General features: G+C 44.2%; 1 protein-coding gene across 2 annotated transcripts in view; it reads left to right on the top strand.

Moving 5' to 3' along the window:
- RIGI (RNA sensor RIG-I) overlaps nucleotides 1–20,881 on the top strand; it is a 484,815-nt gene that overhangs the window by 373,876 nt on the left and 90,058 nt on the right. For both annotated transcript variants that reach the window (XM_069239695.1, XM_069239686.1), the window contains exons 12-13: nucleotides 2,062–2,219; nucleotides 5,012–5,147. In XM_069239695.1, the coding sequence (XP_069095796.1) occupies nucleotides 2,062–2,219; nucleotides 5,012–5,147 (294 nt within the window). The remainder of the gene's footprint in view (nucleotides 1–2,061; nucleotides 2,220–5,011; nucleotides 5,148–20,881) is intronic.

Genomic DNA, 20,881 nt, shown 5'->3' with positions numbered 1-20,881 from the left:
GAGTCAACAATGGCATGGCCATTGGGCACAGTGGCATGTAGGGGGGCCCAAATTAGCCCCTGTATGCCACTTTAAAAAAAAAAAATATATATACTTACCTCAACTTACCTGTACTTAACCTGGGATGGGTCCCCCCATCCATGGGTGTCCTCCAGGGGTGGGCGAGGGTGGCAGGGGGTGTCCCTGGGGGCAGGGAAGGGCACCTCTGGACTGCTTCCATGGTCAGTGACCATGGAAGTGAGCCCACAGGTCCCTTAATGCCTGCCCTCACCCAGCCGTTAAAAAAAGGCGCACATCAGGCTCTGTGTCGTTTTTTAAGGCCCGCCCCCTCCTGTGCGTCAAAATGACGTGAGAGTGTAAATAAGGCACACAGGCCTTAAAGTCATTTTTTGGACAGGAACGCCTACCTTGCATGTCATTAACGCAAGGCGGTTTCCCCCATCCAAAAAATGACGCACACAGAGGATTTTTGACATCTGCGGGGTCGGGCGTCATAGTATAAATATGGTGCAGAGTCTGCGCTGAATGTGTGTCAAAAATGTTTGCGCACATTCGGCGCAAACCGAGTATAAATATGCCCCCTAGTGTTTCAAGTGTGATAAATCAGGTACTTTGTCATTGTTTCTGAATGTCTAGCTTCAAATATTTGTAGACTGTTTGCACGACCTCGTGTGTTATTAAGGTTCAAATATACAGGGGCATATTTATACTCTGTTTGCGCCGGAATTGCGTCGTTTTTTTTTACGCAATTCTGACGCAAAACTAACTCCATATTTATACTTTGGCGTTAGACGCGTCTAGCGCCAAAGTCCATGGAGTTTGCGTCATTTTTTAGCTTGGACACCTACTTTGCGTTAATGATATGCAAGGTAGGCGTTCCCGTCTAAAGACTCCGAGGCATGTGCGCCGTATTTACACTCCCAGGCAAAATTCACGCCCGGGAGTGGGCGAGTCAAAAAAAATGACATACGCCCGCTTTTGCGCTGTTTTTTAGCGCCTGGTCAGGGCAGGCGTTAAGGGACCTGTGGGCTCGGAAGGAGCCCAGAGGTGCCCTCCCAAGCCCCCAGGGACACCCCCTGCCACCCTTGCCCACCCCAGGAGGACACCCAAGGCTGGAGGGACCCATCCCAGGGACATTAAGGTAAGTTCAGGTAAGTTTTTTTTATTTATTTTTTTGTGGCATAGGGGGGCCTGATTTGTGCCCCCCTACATGCCACTATGCCCAATGAGCATGCCCAGGGGACATAAGTCCCCTGGGCATGGCCATTGGGCAAGGGGGCATGATTCCTGTCTTTGCTAAGACAGGAGTCATTTCAATGGGGGCTGGGAGTCGAAAAAAATGGCGCAAATTGGGTTGAGGCGAAAAATTTGCCTCAGCCTGACTTGCCCCATTTTTTGGTGCCCAAGCTCCATATCCCCCTACGCCGGCGCTGCCTGGTGTACGTCGTTTTTTTTCACGCACACCAGGCAGCGCCGCCGGCTAACGCCTGCTAACGTCATTGAATAAATACGGCACCCGCATGGCGCTTCAGAATGGCGTTAGCCGGCGCAAATTTTTTTTACGCAAAACTGCGTTAGCGCAGTTTTGCGTCAAAAAGTATAAATATGGCCCACAGTGTTATTTGGAGGGAGACTCATTTTCACAGGGAATGGAGGGCTTCCATTCTTGCTTTTTTATGATCAAAAACCGCTATGCAACAAGCAGCTCATGGTACCATTTAGGTCAAGCTCAAAAAAAGAACTTGAAAGCGATGATGCTCGTACGTTAACAAGAATGCACTAACCTGCAGGGGCGTAGCTACCATTGGTGCAGCACGTGCAGTGCACCAGGACCCAAGAGCCCTGAGAGGCCACTGTATATTGATAATTGCTATATTTTACTACCTCAATAGCAGTCACATGGGACATTTTCCTTGATTGCACAAGAGCCGCCAACCTGCCCATAAACTGGCGCAGCGTTGCTAAAGTATGCACAAATATGTTCGAATTGTTTTTTTTGACTATGTAATTTTTGTTGCTTTGCAAAAAAAAGTCCTAGAAATATTATTTGGTGTTTTTCAGATTCCTTGTCCAACATCCAGACTCGATCCTTTGGAACTCAGACATATGAGCAGTGGATTGTTGACACACAGAAAAAGTGCCGACTGTTGAACATGGAAGACAAGGATAAAGAGAGCTTGATTTGCAGAACTCTCTTTACGTACACTGAACACCTGCGGGTAATTTCCATACGCACAATGCGTATTTTGTAGAAAAATAATTATAAGCGCTTGGGCCCAAAGTTTTTCTCAGGAGCTTGCTGCCGGTGCTCCGAGATGATGGGTTTGCCAAATACAAAGGCTGCCTGTTCTGGATTCCAACTCATGTGTCTTTCTTCCACTCATACTTTCCATCTCTTTAACTCAGTCTTGTAGGTTATTTTAATCATGCTTTCTCCTCTTGTCACTGGTTTTACGTCTTTTGCTTCTTCCTTCTTTCTCTTGCCTGTCAATTCATAAAAGCATGTTCTAAAACATGAGTGCCAGTGCCCACCACCTGAAAGCACTGACACAAATTAACCCAGTCTTTCAATATATTTATGATAAAGACTTACATGAAACTAGAGTCTTATAGTATAAAATGCAGAAAAGTGTAATAAAGTGTTGAGAGACTGCTGTTGGGTTCATTACTTCACAGAGAATGACTAGGAAGATGCCACAATCCCAGGTTTTAATTGTACGACGATGTTCATAACAACATTCTAATGCAGCATTACTGATACCAGTATTTAGAATGGAAGCTTTGGTCCAGTCCTTATTTGCCAGGGAATTAAACATCAAATACATCCTTCAGTCATAGGTTTACAGTGAGCAATAAACTCGTTAGTTACAACTAACTAAACATGTGCTTGTCAACTGTACGGGCGAGTGCTTATTTTTTTAAACGGATTGCTTCTTCTGTCAACGTAGGTCACTAAAGGATCATAGGTAACGTGTCGTTTTAATTCTGATTAAAAGGCCGTCATTGTTTAATAGTTTTCGGAGTTACAAGTTAGCCTGATTGATTGAAATATTTCCAGGATTGAAGTCTCTTTCCCAACGGGCATGTAGGAGGTAAATTCGGTGGATCGGAGTACACGCATGTGATTCACAACACAAACCGTGCAGTTATGGATGTTTTAATCTTAGTTTACTTCAAATGATGTGGTCTAACAAATTTATAGATAAAAATACTTTCCTGATTCTGAAGCAACCCGAGCACCCAATGTTTTTATCTATATTTCTGGTACAGTGATGTTCATGTTCTTCACCATCATGACACTTAAAACATTTGCAGTGAACTCTGGGAATCTCCCCGCCCCAAAAAAAGGATTCTTAATTGAAATATGTCATTTGAATTGCATAGATGAATTATGAGGCTGCAAACTTTAAACAAAGTTACTTGGCATCCCGAAAGACAATGTGATGTAACTTTACAATAAGCAGAAGAACCAACATGTTGACGTAATTAATCCTGCCAAACACAGGCAAACAATCGTTCCCTCCCATACTTAATGACCTTTGTATTCTCCCCGATTTACGGATGTAGTTAAACCTTCAACAAGTTATCAGCTTGTGTCAGAACCTTACTCAGAAATTTGTAATTTGTTTCTTAATCAAGACTGCACTTTGCAGTTGTGAATTCTCAATCACTTCAGTGGTTGATTGTTTTCTGAACACCCGGATATCCTGTAATCGTAGGCGTGATTTCTAATACCACACCTATTACCCCACCTGGATTATAGGTCATCAGTAAATAATTCAACATGTTTTACTTAGGGAAGTACTAGATATATGTTGAAATAGCATAATCCCTTCATGTTAACAGTAGAAGTTTAAATACAGTATATAAGGAGAACTCCTGCGGAGAAAGAAGACATTGCTACTTTGTATCTCAGTTTATTTTGGTATATTTGATATGTCTCCCACTACATGACTCAATATATAGGGTGAGACAGTATGCTTTCTGCAATGCCTTCGCTCCATACAAAAATCACCCCAGTGCTACTTTCGGTGTAAATCCACTCTATCGCCCCCTAAGTAATTAATTTAAAGGCATTTGCAATCATTTGCTAGAAGATACTTGGGATTTGGGATGTGTTGGAATCTGTATGAATTTGTTTCTCACTTTGTCAACATTCTAATGTACCTTTGAACACCTATACCTTACACAAGTTTTAGCTATACTGGAAATTTGAGTTGGGGTGAATACGTTAGAGCATACCTCTGTGTTTGGAGGGCTCTATGGGACCCCTAGATGAAGGGTGGCAGTCTAACACTTGAGGCACCATTGTGTGGGACCTCTGCAACCAAGCAAACATTGGGTGGAGTGCCACTGCGCAGTAGAAGTGTGATAATTTACAATAGTAGGCAATGGTACAGATCTGCGTCAGACAGAATATCTAGTACCCTAGTCGAAATGTGGGGTGTCAACAAAGGAAAATCTCTACGTAGGGTGGTGCAGCACAGTTCAAATGCTTTCTGTACATAGACAACGTATCCCTTAACGTATACCAACATAAGAATTCAAAGCACTATTGTTCAGTCTTATGCCAGGCTTTTGTAGAATTAAAATAAAGTTCTTTTGATTATTCTATTTCACAATATAGTATTATGTTAACTAGGCACACCTAATTTGTTATAAAATGCAATGCCAGGTTAAATCATCTGTTTTTGTTTTTCTAGGTTGTTGTCAGCTAACTCCACATTGGGTCTAATTTACAATGCCTCAACAATGTAAACCGTGCAGTTGTCAGATTAGTGCACATTTATCGCATTCAGCGGATTTAACAGAATATCTGCAGCATTATATCACGGAGCTAAAGTAACATTACGATTTACTCTCAGCATCACACAAATTTAAGCAAGCAGCAAAGAGGGTTAGACTTTAAAACCAACTGTTGTGTCTGTCCCCAAGATCACGGAAGTGACCTGGGAAGTAAAGGCTATATATCGTAAAAATGACATTAAAGGGTGGCTTTTTTATATTTCAGAAATACAACGATGCTCTCATGATCAACGAGGATGCACGCACCAAGGATGCTCTGAATTACTTGGAAGAATTTTTCAAGAATGTTAAGAATGGAGGGTACGATGAGACAGAAAAGAAGCTGACAGAGAACTTTGAGGGTAAGTACATCACATCAATGCAGCAGTGCAAGACATATGAAGTTTGCATAAAGTGCTTGCTTTAGGCTCTTTTTGGACATTTGTAAGTCACGAAAAAGCCACAAACCTTCAGAAATATGACCAAGGAAGTCAAAGAGACCATAGACATGGTTGTGTTGAATTTCTGACTTCCAGGTTTAGATCCTTGGAAGTATGGTTGTTTCCCTTTATCACTCATTGGAGTCTCTCTTCTGCAAGTAACATTGATTGCTCTGGCTTCCATTTTGCCCTAGGAATTTAAAAAATACATCAATAGGTATATAAATATAGAGCCTTCTTGCTAGCAACACAACATTCTTTCACCAAGTTATTGACTCCCAAGCCTTTAAGCACAGATGTATTTAGACTTCCAAACAAGTGGAACAACTTTAGGATTAAGGTTTTATGACTTTCTCTCCAAATAAAGGTAACTCAAGTGTCATCTTTCCTAATATTGCATCTTCCACTATAACAAAGCCAAATATAATGATTTACAAAAAATATGCATCCTGTTAACATGCAACCTACAATAGAAAAAGTGCAAATACATTGTTTGCACATAGAATGCATGAAGGAACATTTTCTTATGAGCGGAATTAGTTCTTGCTGTTCATCACACTCTTTAAGAGACCAAAGAAAGCAACAGATTTACTAGCATTGTACATATTCTTTGGGAGCGAGAAGTAGATTTTACCTTTAATGATTTCAAGCACGGCTTCAAAATAATGTAATTGCCAACTTATTTGATGCAATTCTGATTGGTCTTTTGATGGCTGGTTTTACAGACACAGGCTTTGGTAAAAAAATATCTAATGACCTTGAACTGAATGTGTTTGCCAGGTGTGGACACAAGGGCCAATGTTGTTCTTACACAACACTGCTGGAAATGTATACAGGACAGAAATTTCTTGAGGAAGCTGAGTTTACATTAGCAACAACATTTGGGGCTCCATCATTGATAGACCAGACTTCCTGACACACATTCCACAAGGGATAATGTACTGAACTATAAAGTCCCTGCGTAGGCGTTGATAGTGGTGGCAGCAGGAGCATGCTTGCAGCACAGGCACTGTGTGGAAGCACATGTCAAATATGGACAAAATCAATCATTCTGTGTAAGGTATGCTGAAAATTCAACACCCCTTCTAAAATATATTTCCTTGATGATGTCTACTAAATTCCTCCTTAAGTAACAATATTATTGTTATGCCTGTCCCTTCATCTCTTCCTTAAAGATCTTCCTTCTGCCTGCTCCACTGGCCTTCTCTGTTCAAACCTTCTGACAGGTGTTTACTTCAGAGATTCTTTGCCACCTCCTTGTGTTCTTGGAGTTGGCTCTCCTCCAGAGAAGAAGGGGCAGTGCATTAGAAGACTGAGCACACAATTGTTGTGTACGAAATATTGTATCCAAAATATTGATTACCAATATATTGTGAAGGTACGTAGATATCGTAACTATAGATGTACTATTCTTTTTTTGACTAGAAGTCTTTTTATTGAGAATATTTGTTTTACAAAGAAAAAAAAACATGAGATACAATGTGTTAATAGCACAAAGGAACATCCAGTACAAAGAGAGAATTATATAAAAAGGGTCAAATAGATACCGCTGAAGGTTGGTAGGGCACCAGTGAGAAAGTGAGTGTGCCATTGCCTCTAAATCTAGGAGGTGATTGCCTAGAACTACCGTGGTGTAGGAGTCTGCAAAGGGTAGCCTAGTAACACTTTGATATGACTAAGAATCTCCTTTCAATAAGTAGCTAGGAGGGGGCATGACCACCATATGTGATGGAAGTCACTGAGTATTGTTTTGTAGCACCAGCATGGTGCTGAGTAAGTGGGGGTACCTAATTCAAAGGCATGTCGGGGTGTAGTGCCACCGACCCATCAGTGTGTAGGCTGTCTCACGTTAGGATATGCTTCTATAAATTTTGGGTATATCGCCCACAGCATTTCCCACTGTTTCTGGGAAATTTCCTCAGTAGTGTCAGATTGCTATTGTGATTGATATGGGTGTAGTCGTACTTGTGTAGAGTGTTGTAGCTAGGGCCGGCTTTAGCACTGGTGGCGCCCTGTTCAATAGTTTTTTTGGGCACCCCACCACCCCATGACCACCTCCTCAGATTCCCTCACTACCACCCGGTAAATGTGCCCCTCGTCTCTCCATGGCCCCCCTTTCACATACATTCTTTTGTTTTAAAGTGCTTATAAAGGCTGGCTTTACTAATCCACTCAGCTATTCACATAAAATACAGATCTGTTCTTGCAACAGGCATATTAACCCTCTATGCTACTTTATGAGGAGTCAAAGCTGCCACTGGACAAAACTTCCAATTCTCCCTGGCAGCAACATTAATCACAAGAGGTATCTTGGCATTTTAATTCCCTCCTGAAGGCTGGAAACACAAGGAACTTTTCAGCAGGTGCTTTTAAATCGCAAGTTTAATCTAAGTTATTGCTAAACACAGCAAACCCCCCTAAGCCCAGCACTCCCAATTCAGGTCAGCACCCGGTGCGCCCACACCACTCGCACTGCCCTAAATCCGGCACTGGTAGTATCACCTGATAGGTGCACAATATCAAAAGCCCTAAGTAGGGTTTCGAAAGCAGTATATTGTCGTATCGCCCCTTGTATATTAGAGCTGTGGAGTGTCAAATGGCACCACTGATAGCATTGTAGACAGAGAGATTCCGGTATGTGGAAATCTGATTTGCATTGCTCGAATTACTTAAATTTACTATTCTTAACTCCACATCCATGTAACTTGGAGATAAAGACATTGCCAGGGTACCTTTACGTGGAATTCATGATAGTAAATCTATACTTACCCATACATACTCTCATCTTGATTGTATATTTATTGTGGATATATTGGCTATGATATTTTTGTACCACAAAATTTAAGACTTGATACTCAAGATGGGTTTCCATTTCTTTAACAAGCCTTTCCTGCATTTTTATTTTTAGATTCTCTGGCATTTTATGCTGACTGTTTGATTGAACATTATTTATTTTTGTTTCTTTTAATACCCAGGCCTGCAGGAAGGATCCGGTTTTGAATCATATTCCAGTTGCATTTCTGATGAGGTCCATGTTCTCTTCATGGCTTTTAGAAGTTCCATGAGCTTCATGGCAGCCCCTGGGTTCTTTCCACTCTACAATGTCCCTTGTTCAGTGACCACTTCCAAATAGAAAGCTTGTCTAAAAAGGCACTCACTTGTGTCGAGTAATTCACCTGATCACTGAAATACAAAACTAATTCACAAGTATCAAAACAACTTTATCCACTAGGAATCATGATTTTATATGAGCTTCATTTATCTGTGCCATTTTTAGATATTACTTCCACATCATACAATCGTACTTCTAAGTCAATGATTCCCAACCTGTGGTCCGGTAAACTCTGTGGTTCTGCAAACTGATTAATAAAGTGTATATAAATAAAAAAACTGAGGACTCATTTATGAGGCCCTACCAGCACACTGCTCCACCAGAGCATAATTTGTTTTACGCTCTGGTGGTGCAGTGTGCCAGCCCATATTTACAAGGCCAAGCAAAGCCACCTCGCATGTAAATATGGACACTTTTCACACATAATACTGCATGAAAGGGGCATTTGAGGGGTGTTGCTTGGGGTGTTCCCATGCAACACCCATAGAATCCGAAGGAATCTGACGCATTTCCAGATTTACAAGTACGGGAATGCATCAGATTCCTACAACACCTCAGGGTTGGCATAAGTGTGACGCAACAGGGAGAAATAACTTTATTTCTTCCTGTTTTTTCCTCTTTCTATGTGTGCTGCATTCTACAGCACACATAGAAGGAGGAAAACATCTCTTGTGATTGTTTTTGTGCAGGAAGGTGTCCCTTGCTCCATAAAAGTAATCAACCCCACAATGCAGGCACCGTTGCACCATGATGCAAGGGTGCCTGCATTGGAGCTAGGCAGCAATTTGTGTGACAGTGCAGGGGGAGAGGACAGAAATGTGCTATTTCTGATAGATACAGTGCATTTCTGCCCTTTCCCACTGGTGCAGGAAGGATCAGCAAGGCACTTGCTGCACCGCCCTGCACCAAGGGCCTCGTAAATGAGCTCCTAAATGTACAATTTCAAAGTTTAAAATGTTCTGTTAATGTGAAGAAATTTGAAATTGGAGGCTAAAACTTGTTACTATCCTCAGATTTGTTTGTGAGAGTAGTGCAAGTGCATCATACAGAATAGAGTATGGATGATGAATGTCCTCAACTGAATTTATAAACGCTCCACCCCTCTTATTAAAATTACTAATTTGATTTTTGTCATATTTGACTGTGAATTAAATACTTTATGTCATAATTTGTGTATTTGATTGATGAATGCTTGTTTCTGTATTGTTTCTGTATCGATTTGTGGTTCAAATCATTCCCCAGTTTCCAGTAACAACTTAATGGGGGGTACCCAGACTCCACTAATGATTCCAGTAATGATTAAGTGGGGGTCCTCTGAAGTCACAAGGTTAAGAACCTCTTTAGGTGTGCACACTTTCAATTTGCTCTTCATGTGTTGTGCCTTCGCAGAAACTTTCCTCCTGCACCTGTGCCGCCCCAGTTTGCCACCCCCCAGCTTAGCTACGTAGCCCAGCGTCAGACCTCAGACGCAATTATCTAGTATGCATCAGCAAAATTGACTAAACATGATGGTCCGCATGACAGGCAGCAGCGCTGACATCACTAGCGTATAGGGTCATCATGCCTGGACCAGGGTAGGGTACCCAGTGAAGACATACCAGGCAGCCACTCTGAAGGACAGGTACATTTATTCTTAATAATTATCAGGCCCACCATCCAGGGAAGAAAAGTGTTATAGCCCCGACCCTTTGAAAAAAGTTGCTGTGCTGAGCACCTACAACCACCAGCACAAATTAAGCACCGCCTCTGCTGAGGTTATTGTTTCTTCCAAAAAAGAGATGTTGTTTCTAGTCTCGCTATAGAGTCAATAGTCGTCACTTCAGACTCTACATAGGCCTTGTTCTTCTGTGTCTTGCCCTGAGTTACTGCATCTGCCCAGGGCCGGAAGTGTTGGTTTGAAAACCCGAGTCAGTATGTCGTTGTGTAGGTCCTTTCCATATGTCATATTTGCAAAAGACAGGCAGTCCTCTAAATAGTCCGCCTTTTAGCGTAGAAGAGGGTACTTTTCTGAAAGTCAATTGCCATTTTCTTAAAAAGCAGACTCGTTGCCATTTTGTGGTCATAGTTCTGTGCCCTGGTCTCCAACTTTTGCAGGTCCCAGCACCAGTGCTTCCAGACAGTATAAGAATACACTTTTTCCCAGTTATAATGTTTACTGAAAAACCTCAAGGCAAAACAATTTTGAGATAGTCGCAGAATGAACTTCGCTGATGGGAGAGAGCACTATGATATTTCTCTCCAGGTAGTATGAAAGGGAGTCAGTGAGAGCATCTTCAAGGGATTTCCGGCCCCAGTGATGTCTTCTCGGGCAGGGAAGCTACTTATTATTTATTTAAGAGCAGTTTTATATAGCCCGAGCAAGACCCAATGGGTGGCAGAGTGTCTTCCATAAAAGCTATTTAGTGCAAACACTAGAAAATATAACTAGATGTAACGCATAACAGTATAACTTACAAATAAATACGATAACACTATATTATAAATCTTTTCAAGAGATGGCTATAAAGCTAGCATTAATAGTAGACTGTGACATCAAAGCATTAACTGATATAGTACCCATTCCAAGAGATTGCCAGTGGTGACACCTAAGAGTTGAAAGGAGCACTGAAATAGCAGAGTTTTCGGTTCGTTTTTTAAATGAATCATACGATGGAAGTGTGCTAATGTCCAGAGTAAGTTCCGAATTCTTGGTGCATGTAAAGAAATGGCTCCCTTTTGCAGTTACCCCCCACTTTTTGCCTGATACTGACGCTGACTTGACTGAGAAGTGTGCTGGGACCCTGCTAACCAGGCCCCAGCACCAGTGTTCTTTCACCTAAAATGTACCGTTGTCTCCACAATTGGCACAACCCTGGCACCCAGGTAAGTCCCTTGTAACTGGTACCCCTGGTACCAAGGGCCCTGATGCCAGGGAAGGTCTCTAAGGGCTGAAGCATGTCTTATGCCACCCTAGGGACCCCTCACTCAGCACAGACACACTGCTTGCCAGCTTGTGTGTGCTGGTGGGGAGAAAATGACTAAGTCGACACGGCACTCCCCTCAGGGTGCCATGCCAACCTCACACTGCCTGTGGCATAGGTAAGTCACCCCTCTAGCAGGCCTTACAGCCCTAAGGCAGGGTGCACTATACCACAGGTGAGGGCATAGGTGCATGAGCACTATGCCCCTACAGTGTCTAAACAAAACCTTAGACATTGTAAGTGCAGGGTAGCCATAAGAGTACCTGGTCTGGGAGTCTGTCAAAAACGAACTCCACAGCTCCAAAATGGCTACACTGAATACTGGGAAGTTTGGTATCAAACTTCTCGGAATAATAAACCCACACTGATGCCAGTGTTGGATTTATAAAAAAATGCACACAGAGGGCAACTTAGAGATGCCCCCTGTATTATACCCAATTGTTCAGTGCAGGACTGACTGGTCTGTGCCAGCCTGCTGCTGAGAGACGAGTTTCTGGCCCCATGTGGGGAGAGCCTTTGTGCTCTCTGAGGACAGAAACAAAGCCTGCTCTGGGTGGAGGTGCTTAACACCTCCCCCCTGCAGGAACTGTAACACCTAGCAGTGAGCCTCAAAGGCTCAGGCTTCGTGTTACAATGCCCCAGGGCACTCCAGCTAGTGGAGATGCCCGCCCCCTGGACACAGCCCCCACTTTTGGCGGCAAGTCCAGGGGAGATAATGAGAAAAACAAGGAGGAGTCACTGGCCAGTCAGGACAGCCCCTAAGGGGTCCTGAGCTGAGGTGACTCTGACTTTTAGAAATCCTCCATCTTGCAGATGGAGGATTCCCCCAATAGGATTAGGGATGTGCCCCCCTTCCCTCAGGGAGGAGGCACCAAGAGGGTGTAGCCACCCTCAGGGCTAGTAGCCATTGGCTACTAACCCCCCAGACCTAAACACACCCCTAAATCGAGTATTTAGGGGCTCCCAGAACACAGCAAGATAGATTCCTGCAACCTAAGAAGAAGAGGACTGCTAAGCTGAAAAACCCTGCAGAGAAGACGGAGACACCAACTGCTTTGGCCCCAGCTCTACCGGCCTGTCTCCCCACTTCTAAAGGCACTGCTCCAGCGACGCTTTCCACAGGGACCAGCGACCTCTGAAGCCTCAGAGGACTGTCCTGCATCTAGAAGGACCAAGAACTCCCGAGGATAGCGGCTCTGTTCACCAAAGACTGCAACTTTGCAACAAAGAAGCAACTTTGAAACAACTCGTGTTTCCCGCCGGAAGAGTGAGACTTGGCACTCTGCACCCGATGCCCCCGGCTCGACTTGTGGAGAACAAACACTTCAGGGAGGACTCCCCGGCGACTGCGAGACCGTGAGTAGCCAAAGTTGATCCCCCTGAACCCCCACAGCGACGCCTGCAGAGGGAATCCCGAGGCTCCCCCTGTCCACGACTGCCTGCTTCTAAGAACCCGACGCCCGTTAGGGACACTGCACCCGCAGCCCCCAGGACCTGAAGGATCCGACCTCCAGTGCAGGAGCGACTCCCAGGTGGCCCTCTCCCTTGCCCAGGTGGTGGCTACCCCGAGGAGCCCCCCCCTTGCCTGCCTGCATCGCTGAAGAGACCCCTTGGTCTCCCATTGCTTTCTATTGAAAACCCGACGCTTGTTAACACACTGCACCCGGCCGCCCCCGTGCCACTGAGGGTGTACTTTCTGTGTGGGCTTGTGTCCCCGCCGGTGCCCTACAAAACCCCCCTGGTCTGCCCTCCGAAGACGCGGGTACTTACCTGCTGGCAGACTGGAACTGGGACACCCCCTTCTCTATTGAAGCCTATGCGTTTTGGGCACCACTTTGACCTCTGCACCTGACCGGCCCTGAGCTGCTGGTGTGGTAACTTTGGGGTTGCCCTGAACCCCCAACGGTGGGCTACCTTGGACCCAAACTTGAAACCCGTAGGTGGTTTACTTACCTGCAAAAACTAATAACACTTACCTCCCCCAGTAACTGTTGAAAATTGCACAGTGTCTAGTTTTAAAATAGCTATATGTCATTTATGTGAAAACTGTATATGCTATTTTGCTAATTCAAAGTTCCCAAAGTTCCTACATGAAATACCTTTCATTTGAAGTATTACTTGTAAATCTTGAACCTGTGGTTCTTAAAATAAACTAAGAAAATATATTTTTCTATACAAAAACCTAATGGCCTGGAATTGTCTCTGAGTGTGTGTTCCTCATTTATTGCCTGTGTGTGTACAACAAATGCTTAACACTACCCTCTGATAAGCCTACTGCTCGACCACACTACCACAAAATAGAGCATTAGAATTATCTCTTTTTGCCACTATCTTACCTCTAAGGGGAACCCTTGGACTCTGTGCATACTATTCATTACTTTGAAATACAGTAGTGCATACAGAGCCAACTTCCTACAGTGCACTTCTTGGGAGTCGAGTAAGTCCAGCCAGCCATGTTTGAATTGGGTCAGGGAAGTTAGGTGACGACAATAGAAGGAACTGTGTTCTAAGTGGGTTCAGCCTCAGGTGGTCATATGACTTCTGTGTCTTCAAGGACTTTGGCTATGAATTCATCATCTTTATGGGTGGGTTGATTATCTGACATAGCTAGGTGTTATCTGAGTAAAAATGATAAGAGATGTTAGAGCAATGGAGAACAAAGGCTTGCAGCTTCATGAACTGGCTGAAAAGGGTAGGAGACAGAATAAAGCCTTTGGTCACCCTTTGCTTCATTGTCCCAGGGTTGAATAGAAAACTGGCCATGTTTCCATTAAACTCTGTTTTTTGTAAATATGATCACAACCAGCTAAGGACTGCACTTTTCAATCACATGCTCTCTTTGAGGATTTTCAGTAGGGGGTAATGGTGTCAAAAGGCAGCTGGTAGGTCAAGGCGGAAATCACCTCTTTCTACTATACGGAGAGCATCATCAACTGTTTTAAAATTTGTAGTTCATACTAAAAATACTTTCTCTCAATGAGTTGTTTGAGCTAGGTCGCAAAGCAGTTCTCTAAGATGTCGACGAGGAAAGCAAGATAAAAGACCAGGGAAAAGTCCACGTCTTATATGGTGCTTGTTTTGTTCTTTGCAAATTCTATCCTTTGGATCACTTCTTCCTCTTCGCCCGAGGCCCCAAAAAGGAGAAACCTCGGGACTGGCTAGGTTGGACATTTGTGGAGCGGGAACCGACCTCTCAAATTCAAGAAACATCTTGGGCCCCATAATGTACTACCCCTAATATTTTTTTCTTGAGCATGCAGTGTGCAAATAAACCAAAAATCGAATGTCTTCCTTTCAGAAAAAATAAAATAAACACCTTATTACTCGGATCCCTGAATAACAGATATCCATTTTCCAAAGAGTTATTCGATAGAAATGATTTGGCTTGCAAATCTATGAATTCGAACAATACTTTATTACCATCTTCTAATACACACCACTTAGGGGTGAACGTTTTCTTCTTGTAAAACCAATAAGCAGTCTTCTTATAAGCGATGATAACTTTGGGGTGACTTAGAGAAGTAGCTGGAGGACGATCACAGTCTTTTAAGATTTTAAAATTTATGGATCAGAGGGCAGGCACGTGCCTCAACTGGTCTGGGAGGAAGCATTTTTTACTATTTTTAGCAGTGCTCAGTTCTGTTAAGCTTCCCATCCACTGTGTGACTTGCACCTGTATACACATCACTGGATCAGTGATGTCTCATCAGCTGTCTTTTTCTGTGCTTCATGGTGCCACCTCTGATCACAACTAATCCCACTGCCAGTTTTGGCACATCAAGGATCCACCCTGGTCCCTCTAAACTACTTTCTCTACACTATTGTTTTTGGAGTTATTATCTCCTTGTTAGAAATGGGGTCTTTGGTTGACAGTCAGGTTACCCCCTGTTCAAGCAAGGACCCTCACTCTAGTCAGGGTAAAAGAGAATCACCCTCAGGTAACCCCTGCTCACCCCCTTGGTAGCTTGGCAGAGGAGTAGGCTTAACTTCAGAGTGCTAGGTGTAAAGTATTTGTACCAACACACACAGTAACTTAATGAAGACACCACAAAATGACACAACACCAGTTTAGAAAAATAGGAAATATTTATCTAAACAAAACAAGACCAAAACGACAAACATCTGACATACACATGAAATTTTAAAGATTAAACTCAAAAATAGCGCTTACAAATACAAAATGCTTCGATGAGGTGTTAACACGGCGTCGTGACGGAGTCGTTCCCAACAAGCCAACACCAGCGGCGCCGGACATGGAGTTGCGTAGACCCCCAAGTACAGTACCTTTGGTGAAGAGTGAAAACAAGTTGATGCGCGAAGTCTGGGATCGGGGCGTCTGTACGAAATGTTGAATCTGCCCACTTGGAGCAGCGTCGGTCACGACGTGGTGCGGCGACTTCCACGGAGTTGCGGACTTCAGCGGGGCTGCAGCGGCGTCGGGCCTGCGAAGGTCATCGCGTTCCAGCAAAGATCACGGAGTCGGTTGCAGGTGGTGTCACCGGATACAGCAGCGGCGTCGGTCCGAAGTTATCCTAAGTCGATTTCCTTGAATTTCCACTAGCTTTCCTTCCAAGGGCCCAGGGACTGGATAGGGCACCACTTGTCAGAGCAGGAGTCTCTCCAGAGACTCCAGGTGCTGGCAGTGAGACGTCTTTGCTGTCCCTGAGACTTCAAACAACAGGAGGCAAGCTCTAATTCAAGCCCTTGGAGATTTCTTCACAAGATGGAAGGCATACAAAGTCCAGTCTCTGCCCTCTTACTCTGGCAGAAGCAGCAACTGCAGGATAGCTCCACAAACCACAGTCAGAGGCAGGGCAGCTCTTCTTCCTCAGCTCTTCAGCTCTTCTCCAGGCAGAGGTTCCTCTTGTTTCCAGAAGTGTTCCTAAAGTCTGTGGTTTTGGGTGCCCTTCTTATACCCAATTTCTCCTTTGAAGTAGGCCTATTTCAAAGTAAAGTCTCTTTTGAATGTGAAATCCTGCCTTGCCCAGGCCAGGTCCCAGACACTCACCAGGGGGTCGGAGACTGCATTGTGTGAGGACAGGCACAGCCCTTTCAGGTGTAAGTGACCACTCCTCCCCTCCCTCCTAGCACAGATGGCTCATCAGGAAATGTAGACTACACCCCAGCTCCTTTTGTGTCACTGTCTTGTGTGAGGTGTAACCAGCCCAACTGTCAAACTGACGCAGACAGGGAATCCACAAACAGGCAGAGTCACAGAAATGGTATAAGCAAGAAAATGCTCACTTTCTAAAAGTGGCATTTTCAAACGCAGAATCTTAAAATCAACTTTACTAAAAGATGTATTTTTAAATTGTGAGCTCAGAGACCCCAAACTCCACATGATCATCCGCTCCCAAAGGGAATCTACACTTTAATCAGGTTTAAAGGTAGCCCCCATGTTAACCTATGAGAGGGACAGGCCTTGCAACAGTGAAAAACGGATTTAGCAATATTTCACTGTCACGACATATAAAATACATTACTATATATCCTACCTTAACTATACACTGCACCCTGCCCTTGGGGCTACCTAGGGCCTACCTTAGGGGTGCCTTACATGTAAGAAAAGGGAAGGTTTAGGCCTGGCAAGAGGGTACACTTGCCAAGTCGAATTTACAGTTAAAACTGCACACACAGACACTGCAGTGGCAGGTCTGAGACATGATTACAGAACTACTTATGTGGGTGGCACAACCAGTGCTGCAGGCCCACTAGTATCATTTGATTTACAGGCCCTGGCACCTCTAGTGCACCTTACTAGGGACTTACTAGTAAATCAAATATGCCAATCATGGATAAACCAATCAACCATACAATTTACACAGGAAGCATATGCACTTTAGCACTAGTTAGTAGTGGTAAAGTGCTCAGAGTTCAAAAGCCAACATCAACAGATCAGAAAAATTAGGAGGCAAAAAGATTGGGAATTACCCTGCATAAGCAAAAAAGTCCAACATTGCTGCTACCGTTATTTCTAATTTTCTCAATTCCTACCTTCACTTTTCTCCTTTAATCAGAAATCTCAGACTACCTGACAGCAACTTGTCAATGAATGGTACCATTCTCCCTTATGGTTACCTATTCAAGACCAAAATCATCTTCTTCGGCCCCACCTGTACATCTTTTTCTCCATTGCCTTCCCTCCTCAAACCCTGCCATCTTTCTCTCTGCTAGGAACTGAGACATTTTAACTAGTAGAATGTGGCTAAAAACATTCATAAGCTCTACCACTAATGCCACTGGATTTCATTTGCTCAAAATCATGAGAATCTATAATCACCCCTGTATAAAACAGCCAACTTCTTTAACAATATGCCGGTAAATTAGACTACTTTTGCCATTTGCCACTAGCCCTCTTTGGCATCACCTGCTAAAATCATTTATTTTACTATTTGCATGCTTCAACGTTTCACAATCTACTGCATTACTCCTTACCACCACCCACCGACACCAGACCAGTTGTCTGTTTGGCATAAATAGGGATAAATAAACTTCCTTACTATAGTATCTGGGGTCATCACCTAGTGACACACCAGAAGACAAAGAGAGCTGTCTGAGAAATGTATGATAGAACAACGAATCCTGGAACCATGCATGCCAAACATTGCGTCGGAACAACAACCACGTTGTTACCACAAAAGCCTTTACCATGCATGACTTACCTAACTCCTAACCCCCTAAAAATGAAAACAACCCAAACCCCCACCCTACCCCTAAAAACTAAAACAACCCCGACCCCCCATCCCCACCCCTAAAAACCAAACTACCCCACCCCTAAAAACTACCCCCAACCCTGTCCCTGCCCCACTTACCTGACTGCGTCCTCTCCCGATGCTGACTCCCTTTTTCTCTGCCTTAACCGCACAGGTGCATTGTTCAGCACATGTGCGTTGTTCAGCACATGCATTGTTAAGGCACAGGAAAACAAAGTTGTTGTTCACGCAAGTGCTGTTCCGCTTGCATTGTAGATTACTTTTTTTGTTCCAGAGTCATGCTTACGGATGTTTCCCCTGTCTGAGGTGTGTGCTTGTGTGTGTGTGTGTGTGTGTGTGTCTGTGTAAGAGTTAGTGATGTGATTTGAGAGGCCAATGTCTCAAGTGTGATATATCGCATGACAAAAATATCAGGTCTACTACATGGATATTCTACATCACATAGTTGTGGAGAATAGTAAATATATAGTTTTCTTAATGATGTTGTGGTAGGTGATATAATGGTGCAATATTTTTTCAGGTTGATATTGTTGTCCTCAAGATAGTGACATACAGGGAGGATGGTGGACATACAATAACGAAGTAACGAAGTAACGAAGTTGTGTGCAAATTAATAACCTTTATTGATCCTGCCCATCGGTCTTGCTGCGAAATGGTGGCCGATGGGGGACGATCCACTTGTATGTTTTAATCTAGGGAACATCGTTTCAAGAGACCATGGGATGCAGCACCAAAGTGCTTTGGCTCTCTTGCTTGAGATTGACTATAAGAGGTGCTGCCCCTACCGGGTGATGCAGCTTACGGAATGGGATTGGACGGCACACAGACCTTGTGCTGGGAGCACTCCCCCCATTGGCAGGGTGCACTGCATCCTTGGAGACTTGTTTGGCAGGCCTCAGTGGCATCGGTGGAGTGGGCCTTGCTGGGCTGGAAATTGTCATGGTCCGTAGCACAGCAGAGGGTGTTGCAACAAGAAGTTCAAGGACACCCTGCAAGCACCTGCCCTGTAAGTGGCCTCGCCGGATAAGATGAGATACAGTGATTGCTGTTTTACCCAGCCAAGGCACATGGGTTGCCAGAAGATGAGAGGGTGCATTAATCTCTGGGGAAGGGACGCCTTCCTGGGGAGTGTTAGCTTCCCAGTGATTGGAGGTAGGTGCTGAGGCCCCCAGATGATTTATCACTTTCAAAAACATCTGTAACAAATCTTTCAGTAGAAACAGGCCATGGTCGACCAGACGCAGGCTCATCAGGTATGTCTCTAACTCGGAGGCAGGCCACAGATGCTATAGACCAAACTGGAGGCTGGAGGGACCCCACCTTAGAGAAGGATGACCTAGCTGCTATGGCGCCCTGAACTGCCCAGAACATTTCTTTGTGAGGACCAGGATATCAGAGCTTGATCCCTCATAACAAAGTAGATCACTGTGGGGGATGCCCAAGATAATTGTTGTGAGGGACTGTGGCAGATGGATAGGAAGATAATCCAAAGGCACAAGGGATTTCCACTCTCATTTGGGAGTATGCATCTCTCCCATTGTATTGGAGAACACTCTTGTTTGATTTTTCTCCGTTTTTATTCGTACAGAGAATCTAAGGGGGTTACTGGTAATTGGGTACCAGGTTGTTGTTTTGTCGTTTTTTTGGGTGTTGGTCCTCATTTCATGTTACCATAGATGCTTTAAGTTCCAGATCTGTGGGGTGGGGGCTTTAGGGATGGAGTTGAGTACAATACGTTTTGATTATAATTTCTGTTCTTTGTTGTATCGACATTTGCAATATGTGGAAGGTTGCAATGTGCTCAGAACCATCACAGCATTCAATACTACTTGCTCCCAATGATTGATGACCCAAGTATTGATATAAGCCTAGTACAGGTTCTCATATAGAATGCTAACGGGCTCCTGGACCATATCAAATGTGAACCGGTTCTACAGTCAGCTAGATATTTCCATCCTGATGTTCTGTTCCTGCAGAAGATACACCTGAAGGCCACCAGGTACCTGTTTCTGGTGCACATGCGCTTCATGGGCTCATTGCAAAGTATACCACTCTGGGTTCTCCAGGAAGTAACAGGGATAGTTATCTTATCCTGATCCGTAAGTCTTTTCCCCTTAATGTTACTCAGTTATGGTATGATAACCTGGACAGATACATAGTGGTAGCGTGGCTAGTACAGGGTTTACCAGTGTCCCTGCTTTGTGTGCATGCACTCCTTTTCTTGTCAAGCCATTTTCTGGAATCTTTCTGTGCCTTACTGTCCAAATTTGTCCTGGGACTGATTGAATGGAAAGAACAATCTGCCGGGGAAAGCCACTCTACTCACCAAAGTAATTAGCGCCCTGGGTGTCACTGATGCCTTGAGAGTCTTGCATCTGCACCATATGAGTTACATGTACTATTGCGGGCCGATAGAACATATTCCCGACTAGACTACTTTCTAGAACCCAATTCTGATGTTCATAGGATAGCAGGGGTGCTGGTCCCAGCCCCACAGACTATCCAATCATTCCCAGCATGAGCTTCTACGGAGAATAGGCTTGGGATGGGGATAGGTGAAATTGGTGCTAGACACTTGGTTGCTGACTAAACCCATTCCTAAGAAACTCATTACTGCAGAGGCTCAGTCCTTCTTTGGTACAAACACACTGACTCAGTAGCATCCCTTGGGACTCTTTGGGACGATATCAAGGCTATGATGTGTGAAGCCATTATCACACACACATGAACAGGAGTGGGAGTTTTGGGATCTTGAGGCCTGTGTGCTGGAGATGGAGTCCTGGCACTTGACCTCTCCTGCACCTTTCTTAGCCAAGAACTTGGTTTACACACTTCAATTCCTGAAGCAGATACTGCTCCATGAAGTGAAAT

The sequence above is a fragment of the Pleurodeles waltl genome, chromosome 1_2 (genome assembly GCF_031143425.1).
Source record: "Pleurodeles waltl isolate 20211129_DDA chromosome 1_2, aPleWal1.hap1.20221129, whole genome shotgun sequence".
NCBI classification, from domain to species: domain Eukaryota; kingdom Metazoa; phylum Chordata; class Amphibia; order Caudata; family Salamandridae; genus Pleurodeles; species Pleurodeles waltl.
This window is presented reverse-complemented; position numbering and strand designations above follow the sequence as displayed.